General features: G+C 36.8%; 1 protein-coding gene across 3 annotated transcripts; it reads left to right on the top strand.

The window, feature by feature from the left end:
- Nucleotides 1-130: 130 nt before the first annotated feature.
- On the top strand, nt 131-20195 carry LOC103467056 (interleukin-17 receptor D). 3 transcript variants are annotated; one of them, XM_008413110.3, is made up of 12 exons: nt 131-480; nt 6583-6658; nt 8996-9154; nt 10989-11107; nt 12332-12455; nt 12680-12718; nt 12806-12951; nt 13692-13766; nt 15154-15211; nt 16256-16384; nt 16471-16643; nt 17946-20195. In XM_008413110.3, the coding sequence occupies exons 1-12, from the start codon at nt 358-360 to the stop codon at nt 18486-18488; spliced, it is 1764 nt and encodes a 587-aa protein (XP_008411332.2). In that variant the 5' UTR covers nt 131-357; the 3' UTR covers nt 18489-20195. The 3 variants fall into 3 exon arrangements, with proteins under 3 accessions (XP_008411332.2, XP_081464734.1, XP_081464735.1); XM_081608608.1 differs by lacking the exon at nt 6583-6658; XM_081608609.1 differs by lacking the exons at nt 131-480; nt 6583-6658 and adding an exon at nt 7886-8104.
- Nucleotides 20196-20364: the final 169 nt, after the last annotated feature.

Raw genomic sequence — 20364 nt, 5'->3', positions numbered from 1 at the left:
GAATCGCAGTTTTTATTAATAGCTTCCGAGTTTTCATTCTTTTTTTTTTTTCTGTGCCCGCATGAAAAAGAATTGTTCTATAACCGCCATCGGAACTAAGCGTCTCGCATGTTTTCGGCTCCGACAGGACATCCAGGTGGACCACACCACGTCTGGCAGCGTCACGGCACAAGCACGCGCTGCCAGCACAGTGACTGCTCCACCTGTGGCCTCGGGACACCACTCCCCTTCTTGCCGTTTTCCCTCCTCCTGGCTTCTTGTGCTTTCACAGCAACTGCCCTTAAAAGTAGGGGCTTCTGACAAAGCTCCTTAGTTTTTTTTGCCGCCTGTAAACAATGTCGTGGCTGTGGTAGCAGTATGTGGAGGTCGGCGCTAACTCTGTACCTGGTGTTGGCTGCGTGCCAGCCATTGTGGGCTCAGACGGAAGTCTCGGTTTCAGCCGTCGTCCCTCAGAACTGCAGCCTGGAATGTATCCGACAGGTAGGTTTCGCCTGTCTGTGAGGCTTAATTCATGTGACGGTCACCCCACTAGCTGAGGAAAAGCATACAGCAGAAACACTGGTGCCGTTTGATTGTTTGGGGTTTACAGTGTAAAATAAAGACATACAAACTTCGAGTTGTACGACGCAAGGTCACATTTCCAAATTGTACTCTTATTAAAGGCTATATCTAGCTCGGAACGCATGACTGGCAGCGGAGAATTTAGCAGAAGGAAAAACTTCTCACCTAAACCAGCCAGCAGCTCTGATACAGAGGAAGACATTAAATGATCAAAAGAAAACTCAATTTGCACATTACTTTAACCACAGCGTGGGTAACTCGTTTTTTGCAGTTTTACTATACCATATTTTGAGTAATATTACACAATTTATTGTCTAATGTTCTATCACCTGAGCCCTCTGTACTATTTGGATATCAAAACAGAAGTAAAGATTGCCACTGGATGTACTTAATTGTGTTCTAACAATGTTTGCTACAATATTATATGGGTGTAGAGTGTAGACTTTTCAGGAAAGAGATTAATACAATTTGGAATGAGGCTGAAATATAAAATGTGGAAAAAGTGAAGTGCCATGAGTATTATTACCTACTATATTATTTTCATGGTTTTCTAACAATAACAAATGAATTGGATAACTTTGTTTGCTGATTTGTAGTTATGTGATTTATTTGTATGAATCTTTTATTTTGGAGTTTAAAAAGAAAAATGTTTAAAATCCCAGAATTTCCACATATAATTATGTTTCTCCATCTGATAATCAAACCAGTTCCTGAAATAGTATTTTTACAAATTACTTTTTCACTTTTACTTGACTCTTTCCTTGGAAGATTATTTTTACTTCAGTAAAAATGTTAATGTACTGCTGTTTCAACCCAGCAGTATATTAATTTCAACCCACTTCAGGTTTTCATTTTATTTAATATCTGACTTCCAAATGTATAAAATGGTAAGTGTACATAATCTCAAAGCGTAAAGTTAGCAAGAAACATTTGTTTCACATTAAAACTAGAAATCATCTCTAAAAGATTTTTCAAGATGCAAGAACATTGTTGATGGTTAGAAAAAGTGGTCCAGATTTTGTCAAAAAAACACTGATTTTTGTTCCACTTAAGCATACAGTGACTTGTTTAGCAGTGTTTGGAGCATGTTTTGCTTCCTGCAGCCTCCCCCATTACGTATTTTTGCATCAGGTTTGTCGAGATTGTTGCTTCTCATCAGCTCGCCTGCCAGTTCACAGCTTAGAAGGAAGGTTAGAAGGTATGTATTTATGCTCAAGGCAAATACTTTCTATTTACACAGTGGTGGGTTGGACAGCATGAAGGGAGAAGCACTCGCATTTATTGCTGCCAGAGCGTGAATCTTTAATAGTATGAATAGAAACTAATATGGTCACAATTTTGGAAGCCCTTTAATAAAATGGAGCCTTTTCAAAACAAATGAAGAATTCAAAAGAAACCTTGCTTAAAATTAAAATAGGTTGAAGGGATCATTTGACTTCATAAATCTACTCTATTAGTAAAAGCTTTACACTTATTTAATAAAAACATAATATTAAAACTTGACCCGCACCTCATATCTTCCAACTAACTGTACTTTCTTTGTTGCAACAAAATAATAAAAAAAGTCAGTCTATGGAAATGTTCTCAAAATTGATTCTCCTCTTAACTAAATATTTTCTCTGGGGTTGGAATAGGAAGGGTTCGGTGAATGCGCATATGCAACTGGGGGGTTCGGTACCTCAAAAAAGGTTAATAACCACTGCACTAGAGTAACAGATTTTTAAAATCTGTCAGACCTAATTTCAGACAGTAATTACTCCTTATTTAGAATGAGCTAAATAGGAGAGAATGTAAAACAATTCCATCCTGTTTGTACTGCATTATAGTGATAAATAAAACCATTGCAATCTGCCAAAACTACGCTCCCAGTGCTCTTACTGAGATGACTACGCACAGATGTTTGGAAAACTAACACTACTAATTTTTGGTCCTTCTCGCAGCTTGAAAATTTTAAATTCCAACCAAAGCAGTTTCAACAAAATTAATTCACTTCTGTCTCTTCTGTCTGAAGATCACGTTGCTCCTAATGAACTAAAATACTGAAAACAAACCAGGGCCTAACTGAGAGGTTTTAAATGGAAACATTTAAGACTCAACAAATATTATGTTTTACTTTATTATTCAAATAATCTAAACATTGTTGTTTTAAATAGTTAAAACAATTTTTAATAATTTGTATTAAAAAAATGTCAGTCCAGAATCAGCTCCCTTTAAATAAATTTGAAACCTGCAAGTTGAGATTGGTTAACATAAAAATAAATAAATAAACACTGATAATTGAACATGGCTGTGGACAAGTATTATGAGAAACAAAATCACAAATATGATCTTATTTGACAGTAAAGCATAAAATCTGACTTAAGGAGTGTTAAATGTTTCACAGGTATAACAACTTGAAACCATTTCTCCCCAGACAAATCATCTGCCTCAAGATGAATCATCACAGCTTGCTAGCAGGTTGCGAACTAGCTTTAGCTAAATATGGAAACAAGCCTAAATTTTTGATTTTTATAAAAAAAAATTTCAACCACAAATCTTGTTAAAGCTTTTAACTTTTAGTAATTATGTATATATTCTTAATGAAATTTCCACAAACGTGGGCTAACTGAACGCTGTGCACAATATGAGAATAGCCAACGGGTAACTGAACCATCATATTTCTTACACTCCAATCTAAACGGAGTTCATCTGTGAACATTTTTAAGCAGGTTGATAAAAATGAGGGATGCTAAACTACTATAAATACAAAGGTTATACAATAGCAATTATAATAGCAATATAACTATAGTGGAATCTGGTGAGTAATAGAGAACAAGTCAAAATTTTAATAGTGCAATTGGATAAAATTGTACTGCATTGTTTGTTGAGCATCATTTCAGAAGAAGGACATATAAGGCAATAGAATGTTCTAATTATTAAGAAGGCTCTAGACTGAAGAAATGACCATCTGGTTGGAAGTGGAAGATTAAACTGTATAATCGAAAGCAGATGAGCCTCGCAAAAAGAGAAGGGCTTAACAAGAAACTGCTGGGACTAAATGTGAACTGAATTAACTTAATGTTCAACAGTCACAAGAAAAACAAAAAACGTGTAAGTTCTGATTCACCAACCTAATAAGTTCAGTACTTTATCATTTACAGTGCCTTGTGAAAGTTTTCATAGCCCATGAATTCCACATTTTCCATGGTTATACCACAGGCTTCTATCTACTTTGTTGGTCTGTTTGGGTCATAAACACACACAAATCAGGGAAAGGATCCATAACTCTATGCTTTCTTTTTATATAAAAGATGGGGTATAAATATGAGATTTGTATTAATCTTCCAGGAATTACTTTGTAGAACCACAAATTAAGGTCTTTTGGGGTTTGTTTTTACAGGATTTTCACATCCAGAGACTGGGCTGCTTTTCTTTTTTAATTAAGGCTCTCCTTCCTGGGTTAGGGTTTGAAGTTGTGCCAGACTCTTTCCAATTTTACATGGATTGAGCAGTTCTCTGTGAGTTGGTTCTGAAAGCTTCAGATGAAGGTCATTTATATCCTAAATTATCTTTCAGACTGAAAGCAGTACCAGATACATTGAGCTCTGAATGTTTTGCATTTGCCTTGTAACAACAACAAAGGCAAATGAAACACAAAGGTCAGTGGAGCTTGCATTGTACTCTTAAGTTAAAAACTGTTGAACTTTGACCACAGTCAATGATACATGCGTAGGTATCTGTGTTGGATATCTATGCAGCTAAGACAGACAGCATAGCTGGACTTAGCAGATCATTGGTCCAAAGACCTATTTTCAGATGAATGGAAAGTTTGTATTTCATTGGGAGTCAAAGTCCCAAAATGTGAAGAAAAAATCCAGAAGTCCAGAGTGAAGTTTCCACAGTCAGTGATGGTTTGGGGTGCCATGTCATCTGCTGGTATTGGTCCACTGGGTTTTCTGAATTCAACTACCTGGCAATTTTAGAGCGCTTGATGCTTCCATCTGCTGCCAAGCTTTATTGAGATTTTGATTTCATTTTTCAACAGGACTTGGCACCTGCCCACACTGGCAAAGGTATCAAAAGCTGAGTCAGTGACCATGTAGGTACTATGTTTGATTGGCCAGCAAACTGACTGCATTGTTGGATGAAGGCTGCTCTCAAAGCAGCTTGGGGAACCATAGGCTGATCCCCTTAATGCTGCCTTACATGTTATAGCTAATGTTACTTTAGCTGTAATAATACATCACATTATTTTAGAGGCATTTGAAACAATTGCTACTTTTTCATTTTCTTTCTGTTCCTTATTTCTGTGTAAATACCATCAAACTTTGGTTCCAAGGTTATCGTATAGAATGTCATTAGGCCGCCAGTATAAACACAATGGTTGTATGTGTGGTCCTTGGATTGATTCCACTGAAAGCAAAAGTTCCAGGGGAGTAGAAGAACTCAAACAAGGTGTAGACAATATGTCCTATTCCACATTTTTAGTTTACAACTGCTGCTAGGTGAACTGGTCAGACTGAAAACAATCCAGATGTAATAATCTACTGTTTAAGTTACATTTTTGTTTTACTGTTAGCTCAGGGAAACAAATGGTCCTGCTTATGGATGACAAAGCCCAGTCTTCCTGTAAGTCTGCTTCCTATTTAAATCCCATTGAACCTTTCACTGTTAATTAGATCTGCTGGCTTTGTCAAAGCAGATATATGATGTAAAACTCTATGCCTGTAGGTAAACCATGTGCTGATTACCGTAATGTCTCTTCAGTTTTGTTGTCATCCATCATGTTTACTGCGCACATGATTTTGAAAGATGGGAGCCAAGGGTTACAACATCCTTCTGCAGTAGAAGGATGTTGTGATTTCTTGTTTGACAAAGATGAAACATGCAGTGAAAAGAAAATCTGTCTCAAAGCACGCCAATACTACAGAAAACATAATTCTGTAAAATGTATACAAGAGGTTGCTGCTTTTAAAGCTCAATAAATCATCAGTAAAAACCAGGACTGTGCATTGTTTCATATGGAATATTAAATCTAGATCTGTTTTACACATAAGACTGAAACTACTGATTAGTTTGCAGATTTGTCCAACAGGAACAAGAAACATGCAAAACTATTTCTTAACTTGTCCACTATAATTGTGAAACATCTGAACTAATCTTTCGGTGATAAAAATATTTTGTCCGCAGAATTATGATGTTTCTACCTGTTTAATTCCAAGGATATACAATGTCTCGTTCTCCAGAACTACAAGAACTAACTTTGAACATACAGATGAGAAATCTTCACAATTAGAACCTAAACTGGTTGTATCAGATCCACTCTTTTTCTTTTGCATTTGGTTGGATTGTTTTTATTGGCCTGCTAGGTATTTGTGTATGGAAATGTTTTCAATTGTTATGCAAAATAGTCTTTCAAACCGCTTACGGTTCAGTTGTTTTTACTAAAGCGAGGGGCTGCCATGCAAATATATAACACCTCGTAAAGGATGAAAATAGAGTCCAGCCAATTATTTAGAACTTGGTCTATCACACCACTTCCCAAAAAACACATCCAAGTTAGTGGTTGAATGAACAAAGCTGAAAGGAAAACAAGGAAATTGGGAGTTGATAGGGTTAGGGATTTTTGAACGAGGTAAGTCTCCAGAACTGCTTTCTTTGCTCACCTTTGTTTCTCAAACAAAAATGTAAAAGTTTTGTTTGATGCAGTAAAAAAGATGATTGTTTCTCTTCAAGTTCATCTCATGCCTGTATTTTTAAAGTCTGACTGAACCAACTTTGTAACGCTCTTGTAGATGGATAGTATCAAAGCATTATTAAGTAATGCTGTATTAAGGAATGCCTCTGCTTTCCTTAAAGTTTGAAAGTGGAGGCATAAAAGTGTCGGGAAGTTGAGATTTTCCAGCTGAGCTCCATTAAACAGCTGGAGATTCATTGTTGGCCTCTTTTTTTCTTTATGTTGGTCTGCGGAGATTCGTTAGGAATTCAAAGAAAAATAAGGAGGCTGAAACTGAATCTGACTACAAACCTTCTGCTCTGTAGGGAAGACCTGAATGTGAATACTGCAGAGTGACCGGAGATGACATTAAGAAGAAAGTGGGTCTTAGCTCCAACCATGGTAAATCACATTCAACCTGGCAGCACAGACTTTTGCTGTTTTAGTCAACACTGTGGCAAATTGAATGTTTGAATGGTTTTTTTATTTAATATTTAATTCAATGTGTTAATTTGTAATTGTAATTTATTTATTTATTTCAAACAGACAAAAAGCAAAAGACAAGAAAAAATAACATGTAAAACAAATGATTGATTGGCATGCAAATTGACATTATTTGTTGGAAAAGGAGCAGGCAGAAGATACAAGATCTTATTATTTCCTGCTCCTCTCATACTCATAACCTACAAACATTTAAATCTCCCCACACCAGATAAGTTTACTGTGGATTTTCTCTGAACCCCAGACTTCAGATTATCCACAAAACCTTAAATACATTTACTTATATTTCCTAAATCTTTAATATGCATTGCTGAATAATCTAAAACAGTGGTCCCCAAACTACGGCCTGCGGGCCAGATCCGGCCCGCCTCCACATTTGGTCTGGCCCCCTGAACAATACCAGAGAGCATTTAGATTTTTTTTCATATACCGTATTTTCCGGACTATAAGCCGCTTATATGTGGATTTTTCTCCAACCACCAGGGGGCTCTTTAGCAGGAAATGAATCATTGGAAGTCAAAATTGGAAATAAAAGAAGAAAGTGCCCATTAAAACGGAATTAGGTTTTAATAGGGAAAAAATTTTTTGAGAATGTTGTTGATCAGTTAAATAGCATTGAGGGGAAAAAGAAGATTTTTCGTCTTTTTTAAATAATACTGGGATCATTATGAGAATTTCCATCCATCCATCCATTTTCTTTACACCCTTGTCCCTTGGTGGCGTCGGGAGGGGTGCTAGTGCCCATCTCCTGCCAACGTTCCGGGCGAGAGGCGGGGTACACCTTGGACAGGTCGCCAGTCTGTCGCAGGGCAACACAGAGACACACAGGACAAACAACTATGCACACACACACACACTCACCCCTAGGGACAATTTGGAGAGGTCAATTAACCTAACAGTCATGTTTTTGGACTGTGGGAGGAAACCAATCGAACCCAGAACCTTCTTGCTGCAAGGCAACAGCTCTACTAACGGTGCCACTGTGCAGCCCCATTATGAGAATTTGAGGTATATATATCAGGATCCAGTAGATGGCAGTAGTGCAACAATAATGGATGCAAGCTGCCGTTGAGATCTTAAGAAGAAGAAGACAACGGAGCCCATTTTCATTTAGCACATGCTAGTAGCAGACAAGAAGGATCAGCACTTTTACTGTTACAGTTACCGTTCGGAAACTACTGTAATCAGTTCAGTTAAATCTAATCTTGGCAACTTTTTCTTTTTCAACGTAATGTATGTGATACTCAATTGACCTGTTATGACTCAAATTTTGGGTGTCCGCCCCCCTCTGCTGCTGCTGCATCGCTGTGGAAAACCTGGAGCGGCAGATATCTGCGGTTTATATGTGTATGTTTACTGGTTTAAAAAAAAACTTTGGAGTTGTGGCTTATAGTCCGGTGCGATTCATAGTTCGGAAAATACGGACTATAATCCTTCCTGGATTTTTTCTGTGAAGAACCCAGAGAGGGTTATTTGATTGTGCTTTCAATAATTATTTACATTTAGGCACTCCTGCAATCGTCACACTTTTTCTGTTACAAACTGACTCCGGCCCCCCACCAGAGAAGGGAAAAGTTATGTGGCCCTCACAGGAAAAAGTTTGGGGACCCCTGATCTAAAAGGTCCTATGACTTTAGAAATTAACAAGGTTCACTGACTTCTTGTCAATTATTGGCTGCAGTGTTTAATCTCTCTTTGCCAGCACTAATATTTGCTTGACAGCTCTCATTGGAGTAACAATTTACACAAACACTCTGCATTTCAAAATCCAAATAATTTTTTTATTTGATGTTCCTGTGAGGTTATAGGTGAGGGCCAAAAAATTAGATCAGCCCTGTATACAGTGCCTATCAAAAGTATTCAAGTCCTTGAATACTTTTAGTAGATACGCCTTTGGCTGCAGTCAGCAGGGAGTCTGTGTGGACACGTCTCAATCAGGCCGCACATCCTTAGATCCCCTGATTTATACTTTTAAACCCCTTTTTGTCTGATTAGCTTTCAGTGATCTTTTATCTCCATGCTGTAATGGTAGCCAGGAATATCGATTTACCATCGATTTTGACGTTCTAGGCCAAAATGTCACACGCAGATGAAATATGAAATTTTAATAAAAATGACCAGAAAGTGAATACAAAAAAATCGTCACTTTCCAAAAGCATGTTGCTACTAATTTGTTGCGCTATACCGTCACATTGTCACCCTGTAATAAAAAAAATAAATAATTTTGATCCTCCCCAGGCTGTATCCCATGGCCTTGCTTGGAGCTGCTCGGGGATGAAGACCCATCAATCTGTGAGCATTACGTCCAAGCACCGGACGACGTGAAGGTCGAGTTCGTACACGAGTCCAACCCTAAATCTGACTCCGTCATCGTCTCCTGGAAGCCCAGCCACTACGGTATGTTCACTCACACTCTTCACCTAAAAACACCTTCTGAAGGGTAATGCTTTGTGAGTCATTTTGGGTAATTTTCTTTCTAGTTCTTTTTGCAAAACTCAATAAGTTTTATGTCATCTTTTGGCTAAGTGCTAGTTCAGACTTCTTCTCTGTCAGTCACCATTTTAATGCTTGTTTTGAACAAATCTGCAAAGCGTGCCAACTTGGAGAGCTTGTCAGAAAACCAGGCACCCGTCCAGAGGAGTAGTAACTTTAAGCTCTTCCAAACAACAACAGGAGGAGAAAAAGGTTTTCTATAAATCAGTTTTGCTGCCTAAAAGAGAGTTGTTAAACTAGGAGGTGATGCAACTCTGTGGCAAAGACATTCCTCTTAAATGTCTTGCTTTTATTTTATATCAACTTACAAAAGTATTTATGCAGCTTGAACTTTTCCTAATTTTGTTGTATTACAGCCACAGACTTAACTGAGTTTAACTGAGTTTTTTTGTGCCATGAAGTTGTGCAGAAAACAAAGCAAAAAAAAAAAAAATAGAACCATTACATTCCAGCAGCAAAATAAGGAGATGTAATAAAAAGTTATCAAGACGAGAGTTAATCTATGTTCCTATTATTATTATTATTATTATTATTATTATTATTAGTCTTGATGTTCTTTCATAAATAATCACTAGAATAAAAAATGTATTCATATATAAACATATAGAAAATGAGACAATACGTGTGTTAAAGAAAATATAAAATAAATAAATATAAATATAAACTAGTTTTGGACAGCAAAAAACAGTCTGAAATCAGCTACAGAGTCTATATAAAATACTTATAACCACAAATGAAACAAACTGCTGTGGTTCAGCAGAGCATTAGCTTTCAGGATGTTACAATGTGTTTCCCCTCTCATGTTTTCTTTAATAATAGCAATAAACCCTTAGTTTCACCATAAGAACAGGGAATGTATTCACACAAAACAACACAGTGGAAGCTAAAAGACCATATTCTTACAACATTACATTTAAAACTTAAATTATCGATTAGAATCCTAAAAACAACTGTAGTTTTACTATGTGATAAAACAAATACGCAGTTTTATTTTCTCAATATTGAAAACATGCTTATTTACAAACATACTTATCTACAAACTAAGCATACCTCGTGCCTCTTGGCTAATAATTAATAATTGTTGTCTTTAAGATGTTGTTCATTAACTCATAAACCAGAAGTTTCCCTTTCAGAATAAAGGCCACAAACCTAAAACTGTAGGTTTATCATAGATAAAACAGATAAACAAAGTAAAGGCAATAAACGCTGAACAAATAAAGAACTTTAATTGGGCATTATTTACACATCATGTGTAAAACTAAGAATCTTGTTTTAATATAAAAGGAAATCCTCCTTTTAAAAAGGCTCAACACCAAAATATGCCATAAATTCAACAAAATCTAAAGGCTTGTGCACACTTAATAATGGTCAAGAACTTTGATCATTTTAATTTCTTCCATCTGTTACTGGCATCTCTATTGACAAGATGACAGAACACACCTAATGAGTTAGGTGAGATATGAGTTACCTTGATGCTCTCTAAAGACTTCCTGAAAAACAAGAACTAAACATTTGCCATTTACTCACAGCAGGTAATGACAGAATCTTGGGTCCAACTGAACTGTAATTATCGCACATCTGTGACACAGACTGTTTATCATAGATTGAACACAGTGAATTCCTTATATTTTGTCAATGCAATTTTCTGCATTGACAAATAGCTGTCTGTATATAGCATTGTACATAATTATGTTTAATAACGATGTTTTCTTGTTGTTTTGTTTTGTGCTTTCTGCAGGAATTGCCTTCTTGCGAGGCTTTCAAGTTTCTGTGCAGGCTTTGGGAGGGACTGCTGTTGCCTGTCAGTTGTTGCTCTTCAGCCGTAACGTCTCCCTCTCTGCCACTCATGCTCAAATGGTATAACAGGTTACATTCCCTTTGTTTCTCTTCAAACCGTCCAGCTGCACGCTGAAAGCTCACACTGATTTATGCCGAAGGCTCCTTTACTTTAGCTTTTTATAGAAAGAGAAAAGTGAAAGATTTATGACAAATCACTTTTCAACACTTTAGAGTTTTAATGAATGCTTAGGAACTGATTGGCAACTTGACTGCGAGTTGGAGAAAATCCCTGAGGATAAAACAATGTAAAAGTTTCAGTTTTCAGTTAAAAAATAATAATTTCATTTAAAATGTTTAAAAATCCACCTGAGCCTCTCCAAAACATCAATATTATTTTTAGTCAGAAAAAAAACTTTGGTGAAATTAAAAAATTACTCTACCTGAAACCTGCCTGGGCATTTCATTCCTAACTGTAAATTCGTTTTCATAATGGCTGGTTTAATTCCCATTTGTAGCTCATTGATGAGACAAATTTCTAAATTTTAAATCAAATTTTTAGTCGTTTAGTTTTCAGCTGTAACTTTTCTATCTTTCTAGCACCTAGTTTGCTGAGCAAATGCTGGAAGCTTGTATATTGACCCTTTGCAACTGCATCAGCTAATCGGGTTGTGGGACTTTGATGGACGTCAGCAGTGAGGGACGGGTGTATTGACTGTGATTGTTTTTCCAAGTTTCTCTTCAAAGCATCAAGCTGGTTTGTGCAACTTGGACTTAGCTAACCTAGAAACCACCCCATGTCTTCTCCCTCCTGATGTGTTTGTTGTTTGATTTAATCGCTGACTTTGCTTGAATTCACACCAGGTTATTTTTATCACTATATCACAAACAGCGCTGCCCCTGGAGCAGACTTGAAAGCATACAAAAGTCTAGATGTTCAACAGTTTTTTTGTACATGATGATGGGGCATTTTCTCCATGGTTACTAATGATTAGGTACATATCTAACTTGCTGTAAGATTGTAACTTACTGATCTCACTTATGAAATATGTAAACATTAGTCTTCTTCACTGCAAATCGGAGAATACACCAAGAGCTGCCGGTCATTATGGTTGATGGCTGCTTTCCATCTCTGTCTTCTTTCATCATCAAAAGGTTTACGATAAAATGAGAAGTTTGGTTTGCATAATTTTTCAGTCAGCAAAGCCAATAAACCTGGGCACAATACAGTCATTGCAATATTTTTAAACGAGTCCCATTGTGCTGGATTTAAAAGAACATATATGTATATATTATTTTTTACAGTTCTACAAGTCGGACCCATTTCCCGGCCTCTCCTTGGGATCCCAATATGCCGTTACTGTCATGGCCTTGCCAGTTCCTGAGCAATGGGACAAGTTTTACCAAAGTTTCTACTTCAAAACTCGCTGTAAGAAGCTCTAGGCTTGGTATTCCATCACAATGTGAAACCTCGACGCACACAGATGAGAACCTAACTAGTTGCTTCACAGCAACGTTTATTGTTGTTTATTTATTATTTATTGTGTAAATCCATTTTAGATTGTATCAGTCATGACTTCTCATCTTGTGCGTGCTCATAAAACTTAGCCCACCTCTTTCTATATTGGGTTACATAGTTCTCTGTCTTCCCAGCATGTGCAGAGAAGAATGGTTTGGAGCAGTGTAAGCAAGGTAAGAAACACAAGTTAATAAAACTTGAGAGGAACATTTCCTCTTAAGATCAACTCTGCATGCAAGTATTTTGGGAAATGGTTGCAGACTGGTACCCGCAGCAGGTTGAGGTCAAGCAGGACGGCTCTGTCATCATTGTGACTTTTAACTTGGCTCCACCAACCATGGGGATCAGAAGGTACTTCTGTCTTTGCCGTGGAGACGGAGAAGTGAAATACACAGACATAATTCTGGTGAGTGTTTCATTTTTCTTTTCAATTTGTAATAATTTGGCTTTAGTTTTAACCCAATTTTAAAGAATGAACATCCTTTCATTCCATTTGAAAAAAGTTTCTGCAGACTTTGATGCCCTGTTTCCGCTTACACGATGCTAATTTCATTTCCAGGCTGCCCCCGTTTAGAAAATGCATTTATGTTTGGTTGGACAAAACATTCCCTTAGTTATTGCCAGGGTAGTTGTGGCAGTTTTCCTTGCTAATTTTGTAGAGAAAGTGAAAGAAAGTACACCAACATATTCACACTAACAATGCAAGTATATATAGTTGTCCTAATTTGGAGAGATAACCTTAAAGATCCTGTTGCATTGTTTCATTTTAAAACAAAATGCAATAGTTTTATTTATTTTTTTGGAGAGGATGACTTTTTCAACAAATGTACATATTTTGGAAGGCTTTATTAAGAATTAGAACAAATAGATTTAATTTTTTTCAAATATAGGGCAGTATTTATCTTTAAATGTTGCCCACCAAAATGAATAAATATGTGTAAAGATAAAAAAGTTTTTTCCTCTCTCTTTCTAGTTTTTTGACAACGATGTGACTTGTTGAATTTTTTTAACATCCTTCCCCATGACAATCCTCAGATATTCTGGGCCTGTTCATCGTGTTTGCATTAGTTGGTCTGTTTTATTTTGATGCTTTGAATATGTATAATGAATGAAAGAAAAACAAAGCACTGTTGTGATTTTTCTTAGGATTCCTTAGAAAACAAAACCCACCACAGTTTCCAGCTGAATGGCCTTCATAAAGGAACCAACTACACCTGCGAGGTAAGACTCTGCTGATTTTTGACATTTAAAAAAATATATATATTGTTTTGTTTTTTCAGAACAGCAGCAACATTAATCCAGTTAGTGTTTCAGATAATTCCAGGTACTGTTAACAAACAAGAGTTTGTTCCCTAGCCAGTGTCGTGTAATGTCTGTCATGTTTAGGCTGGATAAAAAGCATTTGTACACCTGGAGTTTGTTTTTCTTTGGGTTTTTTTTTTTTACAGTTTATTACATTAAATCACACTATAAATGGATTTTATTATGAATGGTAGTTTTATAGATTATTCAGATTCATGCATGATTGTCAAAAATCTGACATCATGAAGACTTAATAAAAATGAAGGAAAAAAACATAAAAAATCTTGTATTTTAGGCAAATAAATATTTATTTTTTTAATTAAAAAAGGAATTGAATCATACCGAGCCCCTAGGGAACATGGAGGATTTTTTTTTCTTTTGCATTCCCTCGCAAAAGGTTTTGCGTTTTCTCGCAATAATGTACTGTTTAGTTCATACGGCATAACTGAATACTGTGAGCCTTTCTGACGGTGGTCATCATACTTTCTGCTTTAATATAAGGTTTTCGTAAGGTTTTTCCTTATATGTTAATATTCCTTCGTGAAATATCTGAAGTTTTATATCTTTTTCTCTAGCATGGAAATGCACCACAAACCTATGACATAAACAGAAACTTTCAGTAAGAAGGAAAGAAAGAAAAAATACATCCAAACTATTTGGACTATTTCCGAGTTATTGCGTGGTAACAAAGTCATCTGACAGTTTTGATTGTGTCTCTTTTGTGTTTGTAGTCTGAATGGTTTAAAGGGCGGTTTTTATGTGCAGTTCCATCTCAACTTTACACCAACAGACATAAACATGCAGTGAATAAATCGATTTTCAAAAATAAATTTGTACCAAAGAGTTAATAATAAAGATGCTTTCACTGAGGATGTTTAAATGTGTATACATTTGAAAATTTAAATTGACAATTGACTATATACAAAATAGACCAGCAATTACATTAAGCACATTGCGAGGTAACACAAAAGAACATTTATTCCCTGTGTCCTCTTAGTAGAATCATTTGTTTATTTGCATTTTTTATGTATTTCTAATTGTGTATAAAAAAACTTAACAAATGAAAAATCTGCAGAATGTGGTAATTTGTTTTTATCCGATTAATTCATTAATTGCCAGACTAATCCATAGATTAATCAGCAGCGAAAACAACCGCCCTAGTCATGTGATCAAATGTAAACACACAGCAAAACCCTGTGTCAGTGTTGGTTTTATAGTGGGAAGAATCAGACTGATCGCTGCTCCTGTGTCAGATTCTGAAACCTGAAATGAACTTTAATGCTAAACTTTCTTGCTTCTGTCACAGATTGCTGCTAAGGAAGTGGACGCAGTAAGAAAGCGCTTCAAGATTTCTGTCCAGAAAGGTATGGAAGGCTTTAAGATGCTTCAGTTCTAAATTGTCAGATGCGCCCAGGCTTTAGGAGGTTTAACAAGGCAGAGTGGTGAAGTATTACCAAGTCAATATGTGGGAATCAAAAGGCCCACACTTAAAAAAGCAGGATGATGCAACATTTTACATCTATTTGTAAATATTTTTAACATTGTATTATCGTCACAGTTTTTAATGGGGTGTGTACACTTTTGAGATCAATTGTATATCCAAAGAGATCTAAATTTACATTAGTTGTGCTTACTAAGGCTGATCAGTGTGAATAATTGACTGGCAGAACTGATTGCAAAAGGGTACCTTAGTTCACACTGCAGCCTAATTCCGATTTTTGGCAATTCCGATTTTTTTGCCGGGGCCGTTCACACTGCCAGTAAATGCGACCTGTATGCGTTTTGCAGTGTGAACGGGCAAATGACCTGAAAGTGTCCCGCATGCGCAGTAGAGGGCGCAATAGCATCAGCGTTCTCAGTGTTCTGCCAACTGCCATGAAAAGAAGAAGTGCTCAGTGTTTGCGGAAGTAAACATGGAGGCTAACGGTGGAGCTTAGCTTACATATTTGAAGTTGTTGCCGGCCGGAGTAGCATATTAACAACTTAATCCTCATATTGTACATCATGGTTGTTGTTGTTCTTCCCGCTTGCGCGTATCAGGACACAGAATAGTGAGATTGGTTGAGAATCAGTGACGTTCAGTTCCAATGAAGGCGAGCTGAACGTTAGGTCGCATTTGAATCGGATACAGGTCACATTCGAAAAAGAATCCGACCTGTGCTGTTCACACTGCCATGAAAAGATCGGATACAGGTCGCATTACGTCAAAAAAATCAGAATTGGGTCACTTCAGGCTGCAGTATGAACGCACCCTTACACTTCTTTATAAAAAAAATCTCACTTTCACTTTTTAATGTTTTTTTTATTATTCTCTTTTTCTTGTGGTTCTGAAATTTGAACTGTCTTAAGTAAAGTGTTTTTAGAAAGCGTGGACGTTAACTTCCCCGTTTAACCTCCTCCCTCACCAGAGATTCTTCCCTCTACTCCTCCATCCTCGGCTGTGGTGTTAGCTGTGTGTCTGGCTGTGGTTGCTGTTTTTGGAGTTCTACTCGCTGCTCTCATGTGTTGGTACAAGAAGAAACTCGATGCAAACCCAGGTGCAAATACATGCTAATTAAACCATGCAAAAACACACTTTGGCTTGACACAAATGTGTAACATGTTATTTTTGTTTGTCATCCAGAAATCGATAAACTGAATGAAGAGAAAGATACCCTTAAAGAACCGGTGGTGTTACCTTTAAACAGGCCGACCCCTCCGCGTCTACTGATATGCTACAGTCGCTATGACGGAGAGGCTCATGTCAAAGCCGTCATGCAGTTGGGAGCCTTCATACAGCAGCACATGGCGACCCAGGTAAACTTTGCACACACACACACATACATGCACACACACACAAACAAACACAAGTGCTTAGATTGAAGTGTTTTTCAGATACATTATATCAAAATACATCTTGTATTAACTTGCACTGTGTACTTTTCAGTGAATTTGTATTCCTTCTTGTTACATATGGATATCTTGGTTGTTGCTATGGTTTGTTTTTTCTCTCTTTCTGTGGGTGTAGAAGCAGACTTCTGGGCTGCTGGCTTCTTTCTCTCCTCTGCTCTCATCTCCTTTTTTAAACATTTTCTACACTTTGCTCCCTTACATTTCCCCCCCTTTTTTCCATTTGAAAGTATCCCAAAGCAGTTTCTAAAATTTTGGTATATATGTCAAGTGGAGCAGCATAGCAAAAGCTGTAATGCTCCACTTGTGAAGGTAAATGTGTTGCAAATAATACAGACATGTGTACTGACAAAACAATTCTTAGTAGGGGTGGGCGATATGGACTTGTAATTTTATTGTAATATTTTGTGCTACTGTTGTGATAATGATAAAGATTTTGATTTTAAAAAGTATTCATTACTTATTTGTTGGGTAACTGTATGGCTGTAACTGCATAGCGTAGCATTCATAGCACCACAAACACAAATATTGTTGTTGAAAAACATTCCCAATTGAAACTGGCTCCTTCAGTACGCCACTTACTTAAAAAAGAGTGATTTATATCACTAAGCTGAGCAAATTAACTGCATTCAATCATATTTTAGAATTTACTAATATTTATTGGCATTATCTTGGAACAAACAGTGGAGAAAATAACAAAAAAAATATGATTTCCGATCATACTGTCAGTTTTTTTATTTACCACCAATAGCTGAAAATTAACAAGACAACAATAAATGAAAATTCTTATCCTGATAATAAATTTTTCACGATAAATGATAAACGATACGATAAATGCCCACCAATAATTCTGAGTCTCACACTGTCAAACAGGACACGTTGCAAACATTAAAATATCTCCACTCTTTGAATCTTGTCTGTATTATCTGCAGTAACTCCAGCAAAATATTTTCTTTTTCATAATGTGGAAGGATGTGCTCTGCTCCATTCAGACAAATATATGACCTTATAGAAACAGTGTTTTGGTTAAAAACTTAAACCAGACATTTTGAGTCTTGGATATGCAAAACTGAGAGGCATTCCCTAGAGACGTATTGGTCAAACCCCAAAAATACACTATAGTTAGGGGTTGCCATGCAACAAAACGTAGGAAAACCGTAACTGCTATGAATATCTTTGTGAGGCACTTGAATACGCATGTCTTCACAGGTGTGTCTGGACCTTTGGGACTATCTGAGCATTGCCGAGGAGGGAATTATGGCCTGGTACTGTCGGCAGATCCGGGAGAGTGACTTTGTTCTGGTGATCTGTTCTCCGGGACTCAGGCAGAGATACGATCCAGAGGTGACTTACGACGACAGTGTGGATTTAATGTCGAACGCCTGCAGTTGCTCAGCCGTCGTCCAACTTATCGGCGAGGAGGTGGGACGGGCCAAGGCCCGGGGAGAAGACATGTCTAAATACATGGCGGCTGTTTTCAAGTACTGCAAGGAAACGGACATCCCCACTGAGCTGAGGCTGGCATCTCACTACACGTTACCGCGCGACCTGCCGCTGCTCTTCTCACACCTGCAAGGAGTGGCTCTGCACAGACCCGGCAGTTACCTGAAGATAAACAACATCACAGAGGAAGGTTACACCGGTGTCCCAACGGGAGCTGCTCTGCAGCTGGCGATCCAGGAGGCAGGGTCGGCACTGAATGGAAAGCAGCAGCAGATGGAGGAGCAGAAGTATGATAGAGTGGATGCCTGAACACAGTCGCAGTGGGGAAAAATATACATTATCATTTTGTATTAAGTAGGTGTTATAAAGGCTGGAAATTCACACCAGATGTCAGTAACAACCCAAGTGAGAAGTTCAAGGCATCTCTTGTATGGCAAAGCTAGTGTACAACTTAGGCAGCAGTAGAAGTAATAAATACTGCCCCCTGCAGGTGTAAGTTAGAAGTATCTTATCCCCAATGTTTATGACTTTTTTTGATGAAAACTCAGAATTATGCAGTAGCTCTAAAAAATAGGGGTGATCTGTTGATTTTGCATGAATTTCTATAATCACAGAATTTCAAAAAACTGGAGGGACTGCTTAATGTTAACTGATGTTTGGCAAATTTTGGATGGTTTCTCGGCTTTCTTTGCCTTTTTGTAGTTTGTTTTCCCATCATTTCACTTTTTTTAACTCATAACTAATTTAATGGGCTCATTTATCTTGATTTCCTGTTATGTGGAGATCTCTTGGGTTTTTACTTATACATGGAGTGAATTTCATATCAATAGCCTCATGAAAAACATTTTTTACTGAAAAAAACTATCTTTCCCCACTAAATATTATGCATACATTATATTCCAGTTGGATCTCAGATACACACGATTTTGCACTATGACTTATGACTTTATGCATGCAGTAACATGCATAAACATGCATAGTAACATGCGGTGTCAGTACAAAATATAAGTACTGACACTGCTATGTAAAACCTGTATGATGTTTTATAAAATGCTGCTATAATTTGAAACACTTTGAAAATAAGTGTTAGATCAGTGTTTACATTTATGCTTTATTTATCCTCATCCTTATCTCAAATTGTCCAAGAATGAATGAAAGAATGTATTGCTTTCTTTCCCATTTTGAGAACATTTTCAGTTGAATGGAAGATTTATAATGTCGATTGTAAATTGTTGCATCATCGAAATATTTTTGTAAATCATAGTTTTACTACGCACTAAATTTATAATTAACAATAGTTGGAACCAAGTCTGCCTTTCCAAATGTAACTAATCAAGTTTTGATGCCCATGCTGTGATTTTGTCTGACTTTTGAAATATAGCAATGCGTGATTTAGTATCAGCAGACAACTATTCACGTCATGTTGAACTGCTTTTATGATTTGCTTAATTGACTAAATAAAATAGCCTGTAGAGGACAATAGTCATTTGCATTTTGACACTGGACTTTACACCGGTGATTCTGTGGTGCATTCAGGTTTGTTCGTACACCGCATTATGGCCTGGAAATAGAACAACTCATCAAATAAGGTAGGTCTTAGTCAACAGTTGGTGAATAACACCCTTAAATGGTTTTATTAAATGATTTCAATGATTTATTGAAATCATCATTTAATAAAATGACAATCCCAGTCCACAAGCACACACAAAGAAATCAATTTGATATTTACACTATTACCCTACATATTCTTGGAAGTGAAATGAACGATTAGGAATGCAAAGTATAAGCACCTATTATGACTTTTTTTCTTTTTAGCAAATATGCATAACTTCTTCCTCTAATCCTTTATTGTCAGTATCTCTTCTGAATGATCACTAGTCCTAAAATGTGAAGAAAGGTAACTGAATATGATGGAACATTTTATATGACTTGTAAATTTCTGCTTAAGAAAATGTATTTCTTTTACAAATGTGGGCTAAAATGTTTTGTTGATGCCAATAAACTGTCCATACTGTACATCTGAACTTTTTCAATGAAAACTCCACTATGATATTGATGCTGTCTGTGGCAGCAAAGAGTCAGTTTGGTTTTGGTGTTGATAAAAAAAAAAAAGTTGAAGGAGGAGAGTGAGAAGAGTTATTCAAATATGTTCCAGTTGAATAATCTTACAAATAAATATGCATCA

The sequence above is a fragment of the Poecilia reticulata genome, chromosome 7, assembly GCF_904066995.2.
Source record: "Poecilia reticulata chromosome 7, P_reticulata-male-v2, whole genome shotgun sequence".
NCBI classification, from domain to species: domain Eukaryota; kingdom Metazoa; phylum Chordata; class Actinopteri; order Cyprinodontiformes; family Poeciliidae; genus Poecilia; species Poecilia reticulata.
The sequence above is the reverse complement of the archived record's forward strand: the minus strand, read 5'-3'. Positions and strand labels throughout refer to the sequence as shown.